The sequence below is a fragment of the Haliotis cracherodii genome, unplaced genomic scaffold (genome assembly GCF_022045235.1).
Source record: "Haliotis cracherodii isolate W230 unplaced genomic scaffold, xgHalCrac1.p SCAF_4, whole genome shotgun sequence".
In the NCBI taxonomy this organism is placed as follows: domain Eukaryota; kingdom Metazoa; phylum Mollusca; class Gastropoda; order Lepetellida; family Haliotidae; genus Haliotis; species Haliotis cracherodii.
The window spans coordinates 50,767,439-50,782,109 of NW_027266297.1; the positions used below are offsets into that span (position 1 = coordinate 50,767,439).

General features: G+C 42.2%; 1 protein-coding gene across 1 annotated transcript in view; it reads right to left on the reverse strand.

The window, feature by feature from the left end:
- The window catches only part of LOC139478718 (SCY1-like protein 2), a 517,883-nt gene that overhangs the window by 319,503 nt on the left and 183,709 nt on the right, over nt 1-14,671 (reverse strand). Inside the window, exon 12 of the mRNA XM_071261308.1 lies at nt 4,214-4,327. Within this exon, the coding sequence (XP_071117409.1) occupies nt 4,214-4,327 (114 nt within the window). The remainder of the gene's footprint in view (nt 1-4,213; nt 4,328-14,671) is intronic.

The window sequence follows — 14,671 nt, forward strand, 5'->3', positions numbered from 1 at the left end:
TTGACTCAAAGTCTCATGCTCAGATAGCTGTGTCAGACAGCAAAGTGACTCACTGCAGCTGATGATCTCTAGCAGGTAGTTTCAGACAGCAAAGTGACTCACTGCAGCTGATGATCTCTAGCAGGTAGTGTCAGACAGCAAAGTGACTTAAGGCAGCTGATGATCTCTAGCAGGCAGTGTCAGACAGCAAAGTGATTCACTGCAGCTGATGAGTCATTGTGGACAGTGTCAGACAGCAAAGTGACTCACAGGAGCTGATGAGCCCTAGCAAGCAGTGTCAGACAGCAAAGTGACTCACTGCAGCTGATGATCTCCAGCAGGTAGTGTCAGACAGCAAAGTGACACTGCAGCTGATGATCTCCAACAGGCAGTGTCAGACAGCAAAGTGACTCACTGCAGCTGATGATCTCTAGCAGGCAGTGTCAGACAGCAAAGTGACTTAAGGACAGCTGATGATCTCTAGCAGGCAGTGTCAGACAGCAAAGTGACTCACTGCAGCTGATGAGTCATTGTGGACAGTGTCAGACAGCAAAGTGACTCACAGGAGCTGATGAGCTCTATCAAGCAGTGTCAGACAGCAAAGTGACTCACTGCAGCTGATGATCTCCAGCAGGTGGTGTCAGACAGCAAAGTGACTTAAGGCAGCTGATGATCTCTAGCAGGTAGTGCCAGACAGCAAAGTGACTCACTGCAGCTGATGATCTCTAGCAGGTAGTGTCAGACAGCAAAGTGACTCACTGCAGCTGATGATCTCTAGCAGGTAGTGTCAGACAGCAAAGTGACTTACTGCAGCTGATGATATCTAGCAGGCAGTGTCAGACAGCAAAGTGACTCACTGCAGCTGATGAGTCATTGTGGACAGTGTCAGACAGCAAAGTGACTCACAGGAGCTGATTAGCTCTAGCAGGCAGTGTCAGACAGCAAAGTGACTCACTGCAAGTGATGATCTCCAGCAGGTAGTTTCAGACAGCAAAGTGACACTGCAGCTGATGATCTCCAACAGGCAGTGTCAGACAGCAAAGTGACTCACTGCAGCTGATGAGTCATTGTGGACAGTGTCAGACAGCAAAGTGACTCACAGGAGCTGATTAGCTCTAGCAGGCAGTGTCAGACAGCAAAGTGACTCAGTGCAAGTGATGATCTCCAGTAGGTAGTTTCAGACAGCAAAGTGACACTGCAGCTGATGATCTCCAACAGGCAATGTCAGACAGCAAAGTGACTCACTGCAGCTGATGATCTCTAGCTGGCAGTGTCAGACAGCAAAGTGACTTAAGGCAGCTGATGATCTCTAGCAGGTAGTGCCAGACAGCAAAGTAACTCACTGCAGCTGATGATCTCCAGCAGGCAGTGTCAGACAGCAAAGTGACTTAAGGCAGCTGATGATCTCCAACAGGTAGTTTCAGACAGCAATGTGACACACTGCAGCAGATGATTTCTAGCAGGTAGTGTCAGACAGCAAAGTGACTCACTGCAGCTGATGATCTCTAGCATTTCAATCTGCAAAACAGAAAAACAAGGGACCAACCTTTTGTCAAAATGTGCGGTGACATTTTGCACACGTGTGGTGAGGGGGTTGCACATGGCTTGCATCACATGTTGTCCTTGCCTATGTGTGTAAGTTGGCCTTGCCTGTGTGTAAGTTGGCCTTGCCCGTGTGTGTAAGTTGGCCTTGCCTGTGTCTGTAAGTTGCCCTTGCATGTGTGTTTAAGTTGGCCTTGCTTGTGTGTAAGTTGGCCTTGCCTGTGTGTGTAAGTTGGCCTTGCCTGTGTATGTAAGTTGCCCTTGACTGTGTGTGTAAGTTGGCCTTGCCTGTGTGTGTAAGTTGCCCTTGCATGTGGGTTTAAGTTGGCCATGTCTGTGTGTATGTTGGCCTTGCCTGTGTGTGTAAGTTGGCCTTATCTGTGTGTGTGTAAGTTGCCCTTGCCTGTGTGTGTAAGTTGCCCTTGCCTGTGTGTGTAAGTTGGCCTTGTCTATATGTGTAGGTTGGCCTTGCCTGTGTGTATGTTGGCCTTGCCTGTGTGTGTAAGTTGGCCTTGCCTGTGTGTGTAAGTTGGCCTTGCCTGTGTGTGTAAGTCGCCCTTGTCTGTGTGTGTAAGTCGGCCTTGCCTCTATGTGTAAGTTGGCCTTGCCTGTGTGTGTAAGTCACCCTTGCCTGTGTATGTAAGTTGCCCTTGCCTGTGTAAGTTGGCCTTTCCTATATGTGTAAGTTGGCCTTGCCTGTGTGTAAGTTGTCCTTGCCCGTGTGTGTAAGTTGCCCCTGCCTGTGTGTGTAAGTTGGCCTTGCCTGTGTGTTTAAGTTGGCCTTGCCTTTGTGTAAGTTGGCCTTGCCTGTGTGTGTAAGTTGGCCTTGCCCATGTGTGTAAGTTGGCCTTGCCTGTGTGTGTAAGTTGCCCTTGCCTGTGTGTATAAATTGGCCTTGCCTGTGTGTGTAAGTTGGCCTTGCCTGTGCATGTAAGTCGGCCTTGCCTGTGTGTGTAAGTTGGCCTTGCCTGTGTGTGTAAGTTGGCCTTGCCTGTGTGTGTAAGGGGAATGAACTTCGAAGCAGTAGTGTATATTGGCTAATTTACAGTGGTATCGGTTTAACTTGGACTCCGGCTAATCTGGATTTCTATCAAAACCTCCTCAAATTTATAGTCCTGAATTTACTACATTTATTTATCATGAAGTAAAACCTGTCTAATCCAGACTTCCTTCACATTAGATTCTGGACTGAAATTGTGGGACAAATGACCACAAATCTCAAAATATATGGGCATATACAGTCTAAATCTATCTGTCTATAGACTGAGCTAAAGAAAGATGAGAGAGCTTTGCCTTATTTATCAAAAAGTCACCGATATTCATACAGGATGAATCTAGAATTGATGTCATATCGGAGTGCCACCCCTCGGCGTGATTGGTCGTATGTGGACCTTCTGTGTCAAAGCAGTTCCACATAGATCTGCTGTTATTACCATTCACTCAGTACTCTGTCATACATTCAGCAAACTGTTACACTCCAGGAACATGAAATACCCATTTACCCAGACATCATCTAGGTGTTGCTCTGGAGCCAAGATCAGGGCTGTTGCTCTTCAGTCTAACTGGTTGATCCTGGGGACTCTTGAGCAATCTGTCTGCACATGGGAATCCTATGCATTTTGCCACACATACTGACCAAAGTGAATGAAGCAGCCCTTCAATTCACACTGAGGAAACTCTATTCTAACAGCGCTCTGGGCACCAACTTCAAAGTCTGTAAACATATTCCTGAGAAAAAGTTCTGTATTGGTTAAAAGTGATGTTTTTTCCCCAATACATCTAAACAAATCTACATAATCTGTAATTCCCTGTGTTTGTGTTGGCAGCAGCCAGGTGTTGTAGATTTTCTTGTGTGGAGAATACCAGGAATCTGTTGTCTGGGTCGGTATGCAGAAGGAAGTCATCGCCAGAAGTTGAATGTCAGCCTGGGTCTTTTGTAAATGAGGAATGGTCTAAGCTTGGGGTTGATACAGTTATGAACCACAACTGTAGAGGTGCCTGTTGCATCAATATCACATCACAAACCTAAAATAATAAAAAATATAATTGAACACGCACATTATTAATCAATTGGGTTTTTTCAATTTATCTAAAAAATAATTCCTTATTGGAGTAAATGAGATCTGTCATAACACCAGAAATAAAAAAAATAAAAATACATACCTGCCAATTCTTCTTGGAATATTGCACATACAGGTTCAGTCTCCTCCTTTTGTTTTCAGGGAACTAAGAAACTTGTAACAGTCATCTCCCATGTGGGTCTGCAGCTCGGTTGTGGTTCTTGGGGTAATTGATGATAAATCCATGATTGGTGCTTAAAGTTGCATTGCAGCATCACCAGTAAGCCTAAACTTTTACCTTCATAAATAAGATTTGCAACACTCTGGGAATTGGGTGTAAACTGAACTTTAACCTGAACCATGATTGTATGGTTCCCTGACAAAGTTTGACCCTCAAAAGTATCTAAAATGACAATTGATTAATGTTTACAATCATATAAAATTATGGAGTTTTCATCATATTATTCTTCAGTACATCAGTTCATGTGTCAGGCAGGACAGACACCACACTGGACAACACATCATTGTCTAAGCCTTACTGGTCTATTACTATAAAAAAGTGTATGATGGTAGATAGTACATAATGGCAGACTTTGAATGCTCTGCTGTATGCATTATATGTTGCACAATACCTTTACATTTGTAGATCTGTAGAAGAGTGACTTTGCCCGAGGTAAAACCATCTTCTTAATGATACTGTCATCCAAATATTCTTTAATACCATTTATAGCAGCAACAGCAGCTTCCTGCAAATTGGGGGTAAGATCGTTATGGAGAGAGTATATTTATAATGAATAGAACAAGTAAATACTTACGAAAGTGATAATGTGTACAGATTTTCAAATATATGCAGCAGACATTTTCAGTGCTAATTAGATAGAGCCACAAGGCTCTGTACTTCACCTGATGTTACTTGAATATTAGATCAAAATGGCCACACAACAGTGAGGAAGAATATGCAGAAGAAATCTCTACACATGGTAGATGTTGTCATATTAAAGTCCAACCAGAATTTTATGAGCATATATTGAAGAGATGACATTGCTTAGAACACATAAATGAACTTGCGGTGGGAATATTGAAAATGAAGAAATCAAGGGACATTGGTACATGAAAGTCAAAGAATGTAGAGATGTTTGATTTATGGGGAAAATAGCACTTTCAAATATGGATACAGTGGCTGCCATATTTATGTGAGTAATTTAAGACATAAAACCATATCTGGGATCATGCATGCAAAGTTTCAGCTTCTTTTAGCTTTGTAGTTGTCAAGATGTAAGCAACAATTAGCAAATATAGCCACACTGACCATAACTCTGATTAAAATCTTCAATCTAAAGTTCTGGCTCAATTTGTATGTTAAAAAGGGTAACATCCAGGCATCACAATTGTCATAAAAAGTTTATAATTAAAGGTTTCAATCTGCAGTACAATGGTGTATTAGCTCTAAGATAAGCCAAAAATCTAACATCGACAGTACAACTTCCTGCAGTTGTCAGCAGCAATCTGCAGAAGGAATACTTTTAGGTGTAGGGTAAGTGGTCCTGTTTCTACACATCCTAGTGGAAGTCTCAAAGTATTACCCATTAAAAAGATAATGGCAACATCATGCCACACTAGTCAAGAGTTTTAAAAATATTTCAGGCTTATTCATCACCTCTCTTATCCCCAAGGCTCCTCTGTCAATGAACACATTGATGATGCATTTTGTTCTTTTCAACACATGAAGTTTAATCAAGTAGTCACTATGGTCTAGAATCTCAGACAAGGGGCTCTCCTAGCTTAACTGGACATTAAATCAGCATTTGGGCTACTTTCAAACAGACCAAAAGATTTCCATCTGCTAGGTTTGTACTTCAGGGAAACATTCTATGTCAACAAATGTCTTGGCTGCTCTATTTCTTGTGCATTATTTGAGAAATTCAGTTCTTTCCTGGAATGGTGTATCACAACCAAATCACAATCCAATCTGTCAGTCACTATTTGTGTGATATTTAACAATGCAGTCAAATCACTACTTGGCAAAATGCAGCTTGTCAGTCAGGCTCTACAGGAGTTAGAGCTTTAAACACATGTTTTTTTGTATGACACATTAGCCAGAGGGTAAAACGTACATCAGGGATTAAGGAAGACTTGAAGGTAGGGCTTACATTCTTTAATCACTATAATAATGTTTCAGTGTTCCATGATGCAGACTTGGTGTCTGGTCAACTAGAACTATACACTGATGTTTCAGGTTGCAATGGCTTTCAGGCTTACTTTAAGGGCATATGGACATATTGTAAGTGGCCACATTCCTGGGTACAAAAGGGCTTCACCAAAATCATGACATGACTTGAATAATTTCCTATTCTCATGGCTTTGTGACTCTGGGGGCACAAGTATGTGAACAAGAAACTTTGGTGTGACAACCAGGCAGTTGTATACATCATCAATTAACAGCCTTCAAAGAACAAGGCATACACTGGAATTGGTTGTTCCGGAATGTTCCAAAGAGATCCAAATGTGGGGTGTCTCTTACCGATGTTATCCAGTTGAATGCTTCCAGGATGAAGTAACCACTCTGTTGCCACTATTTTCCCCAGGCAGGAAAGGCTGTCTGCTAAGATGTTCAGTCTCCGTCATCAGAGAGTTGGACTTGCTTATTCCTTGCTTCCTGATGTAAACTACCACTGTGGTATTTGTCAGTGGCTATGAGGACTGAGGAGTGAGATAGTTGAACTTTCCAGGTCCTGAGATTGCCTGTAGACAATTGCTTTCAGATCTTTCTCAGATGCCTTCCATAAGAACTAGATCTTGAGGTTGTCAATATGGGCTCCCCAACTCAAGTCAAATTCATCCATTACCAGGTGATGTCTGGGTGTTGGATAATACTAGAGGAATGCCCCTCATAACATGATCTCTGTAATTCCACCAATTGAATTCCTGACTCGAGTCATCTGGTATCTGGATGACAGAATCCATGGTCTGAGATCTCAAAGAATTAATCAAATTCTGGAGAAGGCGTAATATCAATCTTCCTCTATTTGTCATATGTTAGAGAGGTGTTAGATTTCCTAGAAAAGACATCCACCATCGGAGAAATTATGTGGGGCAAGATGTTACTGTGCTGATCATAGTCAATGTCTTGGCAAATTGATCTTCCAGGTGACTGAGATGTCCGAATTGTAACTAGAAACAGGCCCCAATGTACACTATGTCCTCTGATTTGGCTGAATGTGTGAGAAATTCAAGAAAAGTCATGTTCTGTTGGGGCTGGGATCTGTCTTGATCTGCTGCATGGAAGTAATCCACATAGCTGTGAAGATGAAGGCGGATGAAGCTGATGATGGGAGTCATGAGTCAAGGTGCTTTTGAGCTCAGAAAACTTGAAAATCAGATATTCTTCCATTGACTGCAAAGCGAAGATATTTCTGCAGTGCTTGATGAATGGGTACATGGAGATGGTCGTCTTGCAGATCTAAGCTGATGAGCCAATCTTCCATTCTGAAGATTCTGAAATTGATTCCATCTGACTTGGGAGGAGCGACTAGGAAGTATTTGTTGAGGAGCTTGAGATCTATAATCATCCTTATGTCTTGGGAGTTCTTATTCGGTACTAAGAACACTCGAGAGTAGAAACCCTTGCTGTTGTCTGTGTCTTGAAGTCTCCAAATGGACCTTTTCTCTGATAGTGTCCCAATGGCTAGTTTGGCTGCCTGTAGTTTGGTCCCTTCCAGATGGACTCTTTGGCCTACTGGCCAGGATATAAGTAGAGGACGGTGATAAAATGTAGCTTGTATCACCTTCAAATGATGTTGAGAATCCAGAGGTCGGACGTGATCTGCAGCACATTTTCCGCAAGTCAGTGTTATGTTCAAAGGCAGTAGACGTAAATCTGAGTCCATCGATAAAGCCAGGTCGATAGGATCAGAAATGACGGGATGGTTGGTTGTGAAATCAGAATATACGGCCAATCCAAACTCTAGGTTTTGACGTGAGGACTCCAATGGATGCTGAGCTCTATCTCTTCTGCAGCTAGCCTGAAAACAATCCTTCCTGTAAGGAACAAACTTCTTCTTACACCCTAAAGGTGGCATCTCAGGAGGAATCTCTTGGATGCTTGGGATAAAGATGAGACATGTGGTTTAACTGTCAGGTTAATGGTGGATATTTGAAAGCGTTCTGTGATATCCTGTCTTACCTCTTCAATGGGTTTGCTGTTAAATATTCCTGCATACGGATGAGGGTATCTAGTAGGTTGTGAATTGATCTGACTCAGTTTATGATGGAAAATGTCTCCTGTAATTCTCTCGTAAGATTACGGTTGTGGTGGAATGACATGACAACTACCAGCAACAAACCAGTTAATGTATGCTCCGATGTCCATAGAGTGCTTGTTTGCTGATGCCAAAAACTTCAGTCATGATGAGGGTAATGTGAGTCTGGTATTCGGTGAACAGACCATGCAGTTTGAGGAAATCCCCATCCAAAACCTGTGACACTGGGAGAGGGCAGTTGTGAGTCTGGCATAGTTTCCTCTTCAAAGCAGGTCATGCCTCAGCTTCAGTTGATTGTCAGATGGTTGATAACTTTATGTGCATAACCTGGCTACAGGAGAGTATGATGCTAATGTGAAGATGGAGCCGAGATGTGGCAGCCTGTGTATTCAAGCGTCTGCTGTAATTCTCTTTCCTCCATCTTAGGTTGTTGGACAGTCATGAGGTGGTATATATGTTCCACTAACTCCAAAAAAGAGGCTATTGTCACAATCTCTCACAGAGTCTGCATAATCTTCATCCTCAACATCTGCTTCGGAATCCGTAGGGTCATAGTGAATACCAGGAAGTGAAGTAGAATGACTCTTGATGTCCATAGCTGTCATGGATTCCGTGTGGTCCCAATGATGACCAGTATTACGGAATGATCAAAGTCCATGGAGTCTGTGATATCATGCTGTGGCTAACGGAGCCCAGATGTTTAGCATGGTCTTGAAAAAACCCGCTGGGGTTGTCGTCCATGAGAAGTGTATCCCATCTTGAGGCTATAGCATATTACATGCATTTCTGAGGAGCCAGTGAAACCGTTGGCTTGTACTTCTTGAAGCCTGCGACTGGGATGACTCCATAATGGTTGTTGCCTTGCAGCTAGAGTCCATGTGGGTACCGTGGAGCGATTGGGAAGGACTTTTAAAGGTAGATGTCTAGCTGCCCATCTTGTCCATGCCGGAACTGTGCAGTGATCAGATGGATAGCTGTTTCTCTGTGTGACAATCTTTGCTGCCTTGTGGTAACCATCCTGGACAGGAATCTTGATTAGGAAAAGCCTGGTGACTTCTACCTGTACAGCTGAGTGGTGATGAATTGGATGCCCCTTCTGACAGCCATATGGCCTTGGTGATTGATGGGTCAGGCTTTTCTTTTCTTTCGTTTGTCCATCCTGCAGTCTCTTGGCCTCTTCTTGATGGAGCTTCGGATGCTCCACCTCCAGTGATGTGGGTGCAAGGCAAGAATCAAACATAGATTCCATTGCTGTTTTCTGCTTCAACTCACCCTTTTTAATGGATTCCATCAATTTTCTGAAAGCCAGTTTTGAGAGGGAGGTGCACTGCTCAAATCAAGTATCTTTAGTGCGAAGGACGTCCTAACACTTACAGCATGATGAGGGTCTCCCGTGATCATGAAATGACCACATGACTTGCAAGTGAGGGAGATGCTGAGGACAACATGACGGGATCACACACAGACAATCACCAAGTTTATACTTACGTGTGTACCAATCAAATCAACCACTTTAATACTGAAGATAACCCATAATATAACCATACAGAATATAACCCAGAATATAACCATATAGTATATAACCCATAATGTAACCATATAGTATATAACCCATAATGTAACCAAATAGTATATAACACATAATATAACCATATAGAATATAACCCATAATATAACCATAAAGTATATAACCCATAATATAACCATATAGTATATAGAGAATACCACACTCATTCTTGTTAGATACCATAGAAAGTTCACGAATTTAGTAAAAATGATATCTAATTTTGAAGACATGAAAATCAACAAACTCAAGTCTGCTTACATGTCAGTGACAGCTTCGAACGATCGGAGGGCAAGGTCACGACTGGGATAAGAAAGACAACCGTGATCTACTCACAGGGTTTTACGCTAGATTTATTTGTTTGTTGTTTAACGCTGCACTCAGCACTATTCCAGCTATATGCCGGCGGTCTGTAAATAATCGAGTCTGGACCAGACAATCCAGTGATTGATATCATGAGCATCGATCTACACAATTGGGATATGATGACATGCATCAACCAAGTCAGCAAGCCTGACCCTCCGAACCCGTTAGTCGCCTCTTATGACAAGTATGGTCTCCTATTATGGCAAGCATGGGTTACTGAAGACCTATTCTACCCCAGATCTTCATGGGTCTTTTACGCTACAGATAGGGAATGTTATTGTTTACATTTGGGATATCTGGGGCCATATAATCAGAAGTCAGGCACACTTCTACTGTGTTTTCGAATGATTTGTATCGGAAATGTTCACTTTGAGTGATTTGGTCGTGCAGTCGTGAACAAACAACTCCCGAAACAGTGCGCCAAAATACATTTCGGAGTGGACACTGATGGAACAACCGCATCATCCCAAGTAAGTCTAGATATTATTCCAGATAGTTTAAACTGACTTCTTTTCACCACCCTTATCCTTTTACGTTAAATCAAATTATAAGTTGCAACAGTGGTCAGGTGTGTCAAGCTCATTGGACCCTTGATATAGCTCGATTGTATAATGTCTGTAGAAGCTCTATGCATAATTTATACAGAATGCAAACCAAATTTCATGTATGTGACTATCTTGTTTGGTTTAAAAAACGTGTTTGTACATATCTCTCACTCTCCTGAGATTGCTTCTTTCCTGCCTTGTAGTTGCAAAATGAATAACGTCTCGCTATTTTTTATGAATGAAAAAAGTAGTCCAGGTGTGTTAGAGGTCACGGTTATCCCATCAAAATGAATAAAACGAGGTCAACTTTGTATGACACACATGTGACGTACGGATAACCCATAACCCATAATATGGCCAAATAGATTATAACCCATAATAACACACAATATGACAATTTAGTATGTAACCCATAATATAACCATATAATATATCACATAACACATTATATAACCAACCATATAGATTATAACCCATAATATAACCATATAGTATATAACCCATAATATAACCAACCATATAGATTATAACCCATAATATAACTATATAGTATACTCACACGCAAAAGAAACGCAAGTGGTTTTAAGCAAATAGGTAACTAACACAGAACCATAAATTGATACAGGTTTTAGCATGTAGTGAAGCCTGATGGTGTTATCAATATATTTGGTTGCATTTTGGAAGCCCCGAGTAAAAGCGCAACATAAAAAAACGAATCGCCAAAACACACCATTTCAATGAATATGTGGGTATCATGCACCCATTTCTCACGAAATCGAAAATCCACGAAATGTCACAAACTGTAGTGGGTATAAAACTGTGGCCGATTCTTGGACCTACCACTCCTTGGTCAACAATGCCATGCCTAACTCAAATGCAGAGAAACCAGGCTATCGGACATTTGGAAGCTGGAGAGTCTGTCCAAGATGTTGCCCGTCATTTCACACCAATCACTCACACCTTGTCAAGATCGGAAGATTACCCGGCAACACCAGCAACACCCATTCCTAACTGCAAGTGAAAGTGCTCGACAGACCATAGGAACACATAAACGACACATTAGACGGGACACTGTGATCTGACCACCTAAGAGGTCGCACGTCGCCCTGTTCTCCAACCACAGCATCGACAAGCAAGACTTCAGTGGGCACAGGGTCATCGCAATTGGCGTCATCGTGAGTGGAGGCATGTCATCTTCTCTGATGAAAGTCACTTTTGTGTCTCCCATGCAGACGGAAGAGTCAGAATTTGGCGGCGTCGAGGTGATGGTTTCGCTGACAGAAACGTTGTGGAAAGGGATCCATGGGGTGGACCTAGCGTCATGATATGGGCAGGGATTGGACTTAATGCGAGACTTGGACCCATGTGCTTTCTGAATGTTGGTCAAGGTCGGGGATACAGCGACACTGCTCAGCGGTATATCGACCAAGTGATCAGACCTCAAGTTGTTCCATTTTTTGCACAACATCAACAACACATTTTCCAGCAAGACAACGCTCATCCCCATGTTGCTAGAGCTACCATGGCCTTTCTGCAACAACACAACATCCATGTTCTACCGTGGCCAGCCCTCGGCACTGATCTGAACCCCATCAAACACTTGTGGGATGAGGTTCAAAGGCGTCTGGACAATGTACGCCTAGTCCCTACAACTGCCGATGAACTATGCACAGCTGCTCTGGATGTGTGCAGGAGGATCCCTAGGGCCTTAATAAATCGACTGATCCACTCAATGTACAGGAGATGTGTGGCAGTGATTGATGCTAGTGGTGGTCAGATCAGGTATTGACTGACATTTTGGGTATTGACCCGAAACTGTGTAAGCCCTTAACATTTGAAAAAAACAATTATGTCATCTGACTATTAATCCGTTAAACTGTCTTCAGTCAAATTTTTGTCAAACTTGCCCTATTAGTATTTCTTGTCTTTACTGTTGAAAATAAATAACATGTATACTGCATACTCGACTTGCGTTTCTTTTGCGTGTAACCCATATATAACCCATAATATAACCATATAGTATATAACCCATAATATAATCATATAGAATATAAGCCATAATACAACCATATAGTATATAACCCATAAAATGACCACATAGTATATAACCATAATATGACCATATAGTATATAACCCATAAAATGACCATATAGTATATAACCATAATATAACCAAATAGTATATAACCAATATGACCATATAGTATATAACCATATAGTATATAACCCATAATATAACCATATGGTATATAACCATAATATAACCATATAGTATATAACCCATAATATGACCATATAGTATATAACCATAGTGAATGAGTGAGTTAAGATTTAACGTCACATCAGCAGTATTTCAGCCATAACGTGACGAGAGGTATATTTATAATACATATATTTATACAATATAAAAAGCTGTCAACGGTGGACAGTACAATAACTAGAATATCACAGAGTCTATTTAAAACTAGTTGAAAATATATAAAAGTCATAAGTATTAGTGAACAACACAATATAAAAATGGTCTAGAGATCGACAGTAACTAAAGGGAGATCCCCATACTAGGGACCATGGGGACTTACAGTGCCTTTGCTTCCTGCATGGACCCCGGCAGGATTTATATCATCCCTTCAGTCACTGGCGACAGTGTACCAATTAAGCCAAAGATTAAAATGACGAATATTCTACGTTTAAAAACCTGGCAAACTGGACCCTCAAAAACAGGTTGCGCCATCCAGAATTAAAGCTTCTCGGGCAACCCCCAGCAGCTTTCAATCCATCTACCACACTCAAAGTCTGATCAGTACAGGATGGGGACAACAGTTACAATGTCATCTATACCAGGTAATCCGCTATGTCCGGTAGTCGCCATCAAGCACTACCTCGAGGCGCGCCCCTCCGGCCCACAACATGCATTCGTTCATTTCAACTATTCCCCCGTTACAAGGTACCAATTCCAGGCACTCCTAAAAAACGCCTTAGCACACAGCAACATAAACATGGCTTGCTATTCTTTGCACTCCTTCTGCATTGGGGCAGCCAAATCAGCAGCCATGAACGGGGTGCCGGAACATCTCATACAACAATACGGCAGGCGGAAATCAGATTGCTACAATGCTAACATATGCTTACCAACAAATTTAATGCTGCACAATTAATTCAAATAGTCTTTTCATGGTACTTACTACACTTCTTATTGTTTACAGTTTGGATGGTGGGATCCAGCTACATGGCCAGGGCACGGCAGTACTTGCTCCTGAAGGGCACCAGTCCGAACCAACCAAGGATGCTATGTCTGGCACGAGGGGGGATGAGGTGGAAGGAGCTGGACACCATTCTAGATGCACAGGTCAAGGCAACACGGCGCAGCCCCAGAGCCCTCATCATTCACCTGGGCTCCAACGACCTGTGCTCGGTCAAGGGCAGCCAACTCGACCTTGACATGGTGGCATCAATCCTTCGTATACAACTCCAGCTTCCTGACACCAAGATCATCGTATCCTCAATGCTGCCCAGGCGCTACTGGCACGATGCCAGGGATCCACTAAAGATCGAGGGGATGCGGAAGAATATCAACCGCCAACTGGCCAACCGAGTCAAAGAGCTCGGCGGTACAATTGTGCCACATCCCCAGATCCTGGCATCAGACAAGACATGGTACGCCTGGGAGAGTGTCCACCTCAGTGACAAAGGACTGTGTGTGTTTAGGGACAATTTATTGCATGCCCTGGCGCTTGTTTTGCGCCAGTAAGGATGTTATTTCCACAGGTTAGTGTTTCTTTTCAGTACATAGGCAAACTGGGCAACAATGCTATCTCCGCGTATCGCGTGGCCGTGGGTGTTGGTAGCACTCTGGTGCTTTGTGGCGGGGTTCTTGTGGGCTACACTGCTAGTAATAAATTAACTTGCTTCCAAATTAATACTCATGCTTAAGGCTACCTGCTTTGGCCATGGCAACGGTAGCATTTTGGTATACACAATTAGCAGCTTAGTAGCCCACTAGTACCTGCACACCCTTGGCCATTTAACCCAATTTCATCTTCTGTTTTTATTATAGGTATCATGGTACAACATTTATACTAAGTTATCTTATAATAATTAGATCTACATCAAGTGCTTTTATGAGTTGTCATGGTGTAATATTTATACACCATTTCATTTAATTATAGTTTAGCAAGTAATAATTATCATCAGATAAAATGCATATATAAAATATCAGTAGTTTCAGTTATAGCTTTTTAGATGGTTGCTAGCCTAAGGTATCAAGATCCCATCTCCCAGACAAAGGATATTTATTTAAGTATATCTGTCGTCACCTACCAGGGTATATTAGAATAACATTACTTCAATTAAGACTCA